The sequence below is a fragment of the Myotis davidii genome, unplaced genomic scaffold (assembly GCF_000327345.1).
Source record: "Myotis davidii unplaced genomic scaffold, ASM32734v1 scaffold1887, whole genome shotgun sequence".
Taxonomy (NCBI): Eukaryota; Metazoa; Chordata; class Mammalia; order Chiroptera; family Vespertilionidae; genus Myotis; species Myotis davidii.
Genome location: NW_006297663.1, coordinates 7618 through 12055, shown reverse-complemented (window position 1 = coordinate 12055; position 4438 = coordinate 7618). Strand labels below are relative to the sequence as shown.

Here is a 4438-nt window from a genome sequence, read left to right as displayed (position 1 = left end):
ATTTCTTTCTTAAGTTAAAGATAAAAAATAAAAAAGTGAAGTAGAAGTGCCATTTGCTTCAGCTGACTTTTAACGTCCCATGGGGGCTGGATTAAGACCCCTCTCTACTGTTCTGTCTGGCACTTCTCATTTTCCTGTTAGGTAGTCAGGACCATGTTGAAGTTCCCACTGATCTACTGCTCCTCTGTGTCTGTCTCCAGAGGCTTGGATTTAGGCGTGCGGAACCTATCTGCCTGCTTTGTCTCCCTACTTTCAGTCCTATTTACACAAGCATCTATTTCTCATACGGGCTCTAGGCGGTGGTATTGCTATATTAGTTTCCAGGGGTGCTAGGGGGTGCTAGCTCTTCTAGAGAAAGATGGCTGTTTAGGGTTGGAGGGACCAGGCTGTCCCAGAACTGGATTCCTCGTTGCCCCTCCCTGCTTTGCTCCCCAGCCTCCACCAAACCAAGTCCACCTGCACTGCAGCTTCGGTGGGTATTTGTTATTGAAAGATCCTATGTACTGAGTTTAGCGAGTAAAAGCAAGCAAAATATAAAGACAGAGCAACTGTGCCGCTGCGCAATTCTCTCCCCCGCACTGCGCAGCCAGTGCAGAACTTCAGGCTGCCTTTCTGGGTGCAGCCTTCCACGGCTGTGGAGTTAGATCTAGATCCCTGGCACCTGTCTGACACTTTTATTACTATCTGAGTTGTATGCACACAACCTGATTAGAGCTGGTCCGCCTATTTATACAAATACTGTGGGACCTTGACTTACGAGTGTCCCGACTAATGAGTTTTTCGTGATACAAGCTGTCTCTTGGCCGATTTTTTGCTTTGAGTTGCAAGCTAAATTCGGGTTACGAGCCAGCTTCAGATACCCCACCGCTAGTTGGCTCAGCGAGCGTCATAGTGAACGCCACAATATACGCCCAGCATCACGTGTCTCACTCATTCACTTTTTGATTTGACATACGAGTAATTTGAGTTACGAGCTCGGTCTCGAAACGAATTAAACTCGTAAGTCAAGGCCCCACTGTATATAATTCCATATTGCTTTTGTGATTAATCACTATGCTTTAATTATGTTCAATTTGTAACAATGAAATTGGGGGTCACCACAACATGAGGAACTGTATTAAAGGGTCGTGGCATTAGGAAGGTTGAGAACCACTACTCTAGTCCCTGTGTTTGTGCATTTTTCTCTGCAGCCCAGATACCTGATCTTACCGTTCTCCAGGTGTCTTTGTCATTTCAGGCCGAGGATTGTCTCACCAGCTGTGTTTAATTGGCCAATTCCAGGTGGATGCTATTCGATTTAGTTGTTTCTTCTATCTCAGTGGTTCTCAACCTTGGCTGCACTTTAGAATCACCTGGGAATCTTTTTAAAATCCTGATTTCTGGGCCTCATCCTCCGGAAGTTCTGTTTCTTTGTTATGGGGCGGGGCCACTGTTCTGTCTGATCTGTGAGAAGGCACAGGACATGTCTGTCTATTCAGCTGCCATTTTGTCTCCCCCAGACAAACTTTTTAGGAGCCCGTGGCCGGGGAGGCTGGAGTCTCATTGTTCATGGGTTCACAGCCAAGGCAGCAGGTCCCTGGCTGGTGTGGCTGTAGGGTCCCAGGTGGTGTCTGTGGGCTCCCCGGGTGGAGGAGAGGCTGGGCTCCCCATCACAGCAGCTCTCCCTTTCAAGATGGCGAGGCCTCTAAGGCAGAGCCAGCTGCTCTGGGAGAGATTGCAGCGGTGGGTGAGGCTGCCCAGCTAGGGGAGTCTGGTCCGCCAACCCCCCAAAGTCCTGTGGAATATAATTGTCGCACACACACACACACACACACACACCACACACACACACAGAACATGAGGCTCTGTCGCACACACACACACACACACACACACACACACACACGCCCCACATGCCCATGCACTCCCCTTTCGCTCCCTCCCTCACGCACACTCTCTCCCTCACTGCCATCCTGTCAGCCGCCGTTTGGATCTCTAATCATATTATTCTATTTTGTGAATATGATAGATTTTATTTTTCCTTTCTCCCATTGATGGGCATTTGGGTTGTTTCCTTTTTGAGGCGATTAATGTCATTGCTGCTGTGAACAATGTTGTGTGTACAATTCTGTTTGGTGTGTATCTAGAAGTGAAATTGATGGTCATAGGATATGTGTATGTTCAGTTTTAGTGGTTTCTGACAGTTTTCCCAAGTGTTATATATATTTACTCTCCCTCCACAGAATATGAGATATAGTCAATGCCTTCTCAAATATTTTGAAAAAATACTTTGGTCACATTGTGAATATGTTGTATTTTCACATTTGAGTTTAAGTTGTATTCTCCCAGTGACTGGTAGAACCGAGGAACTTGTCCTGGGTTTAGTAGCCACAGGGATATCTTCCTTTGTGTTGGAACCTGTTCCTCTTTTGTGCCATTTTATTTTGGGTTGTCTCCCTCTCTCCTGTTGCTTTTAACCACTTTTGAACACTGGCTATTAGACCAGTGATGGCGAACCTTTTGAGCTCAGCGTGTCAGCATTTTGAAAAACCCTAACTTAACTCTGGTGCCATGTCACATATAGAAATTTTTTGATATTTGCAACCATAGTAAAACAAAGATTTATATTTTTGATATTTATTTTATATATTTAAATGCTATTTAACAAAGAAAAATCGACCAAAAAAATGAGTTCGTGTGTCACCTCTGACACACGTGTCATAGGTTCGCCATCACTGTATTAGACCAACCAGCCTCTCAGCCTGCCCACTCCCCACCTTATAAACATACCTACAATGGACTGAGGGGTTTTATATGGACCATCTCCATGGACCATCCCTTTATAAGGTAACAATTATTATCTCTATTCTCAGAGTAAGCTAAATAGCAGCTCAGAGAAGCTAAACAGTTAGTCAGCAGCAAAGCAAGGACTGGTCTCTTGACTAAATTATTAACTACCCTCCTTTACATCTCATCTCCCTTTCCTGCCTTATAGACTTATCACTACCTAACAAACTGTGTGTAAATTTTTCTTAGTTATTCTGTTTATTATCATTCTTCACTACCACAGTCTGTTTTGCCCACCAACATATTCCCAGTGCCTGTATAGTGTCTGGTACAGAGTAGTTCATGACTTTTTGAATAAATGAATGAATGAACACTAACTAGTCTAATATATGGACATGCCAAGATATCAGCATTTACTTCCTTATCTCCTTTGGAACTGCACTTTCTAAGCTTTGTTCTTTTCTCTAGGTTTCCCTGTCTCCTTCCAGTCTTGGGCTCAGCTCTGTCATTTCCTTACCATGTGCATCTTCACATGCTCTGCCCAGCATGCAGCAGTCAACAACGGCCAGGTCAGGACAGCTGAAAGCCTGGGTCTCTGAGAGAAAGCTTCTGGGCTAGGGGACACTTGAGGGAGAGAGCTGGGGTCTGGGGTCCTGAATCAGAGTTTCTGAGTGACTCCAGATTCTTCCTCCCCCAGTTCGACTGGTTTGCCTGGGTCCCTAATGCCCCATGCTCAATGCGGATGCCCCCACCCACCATCAAGGAAGATGTCACAATGGACACAGTGATTGGCTCACTGCCTAGTATCTGGCAGACAAGTCTTCAGATGTTTCTTCCATGGCTCCTAAGCCGGCCACCAGCAGACATGGTGAGAGGGGACCTCTGGAGCTCTGAGGGGACTGATGGCTGACAAGGAGACATTAGGGTGAGGGACTGGAGTTTGGGTTCCTTTTTCTTGGAACTAGAAGATGATTGATCCTTTCTTTCTGCTCCAGGTACCACTGGGGCATCACCAAGAAGAGTATTTCTCAGACCCTGAGCCCAAGGCTGTTTTAAGGCAGTTTCAGGCTGATCTGGACAACCTGGAAAAGGAAATCGTGGCCCGGAATGAGCAGCTAGACCTTCCCTATGAATACCTGAAGCCCAGCCTCATAGAGAGCAGTGTTGCTATCTGAGCCCAAACTGTTCACCCTCCAAATACTTGAGGCCCCCACCATGCTTAACATTTCCCCGACTTTTATTGTTTTCATGGTTCTGAATTGCTATGGCTCTATTTTCTCCTTTTGATTTGCCTACCTAAATGTCTTACTAATATGAGGAATTGTCCTAACTTCTAGTTTTCCTAATATAATGACCTTTACCTTGAAACCGACTCCCTCAGAAATCAACTATCTCACATAACATTTTCTTTCCCTGAAAATGTTGTCTTCTCCATTTGTCATAAAGTCCTTATGTAATGACATTGCATTATCACTGACATAAGTGATTTAAAAATTTGTTTTATAGATAGAACTAATATTTTAATATAGTTGGATAAAAGTCAATTCCATTTCTCTTTTTTGCTCTGGATAATCAGTTATCACAGCACTTTTCACTGAAAAGCCCATTCTCCCCATGATTCTATAATGCTGACATAAATCAAGTTTGCATCTATGAATGAGTCTAGTTCTCA

The 4438-nt window shown here is 44.6% G+C and overlaps 1 protein-coding gene across 1 annotated transcript in view; it reads left to right on the top strand.

The window, feature by feature from the left end:
• Positions 1 to 3994, top strand: part of LOC102768484 (arachidonate 12-lipoxygenase, 12S-type-like) — a 22231-nt gene extending 18237 nt beyond the window's left edge. Inside the window, exons 12-14 of the mRNA XM_015570210.1 lie at positions 3235 to 3335; positions 3464 to 3634; positions 3762 to 3994. Coding sequence (XP_015425696.1) covers positions 3235 to 3335; positions 3464 to 3634; positions 3762 to 3941 — 452 coding nt within the window. The 3' untranslated portion in view covers positions 3942 to 3994. The remainder of the gene's footprint in view (positions 1 to 3234; positions 3336 to 3463; positions 3635 to 3761) is intronic.
• The last annotated feature ends 444 nt before the right edge of the window (positions 3995 to 4438 follow it).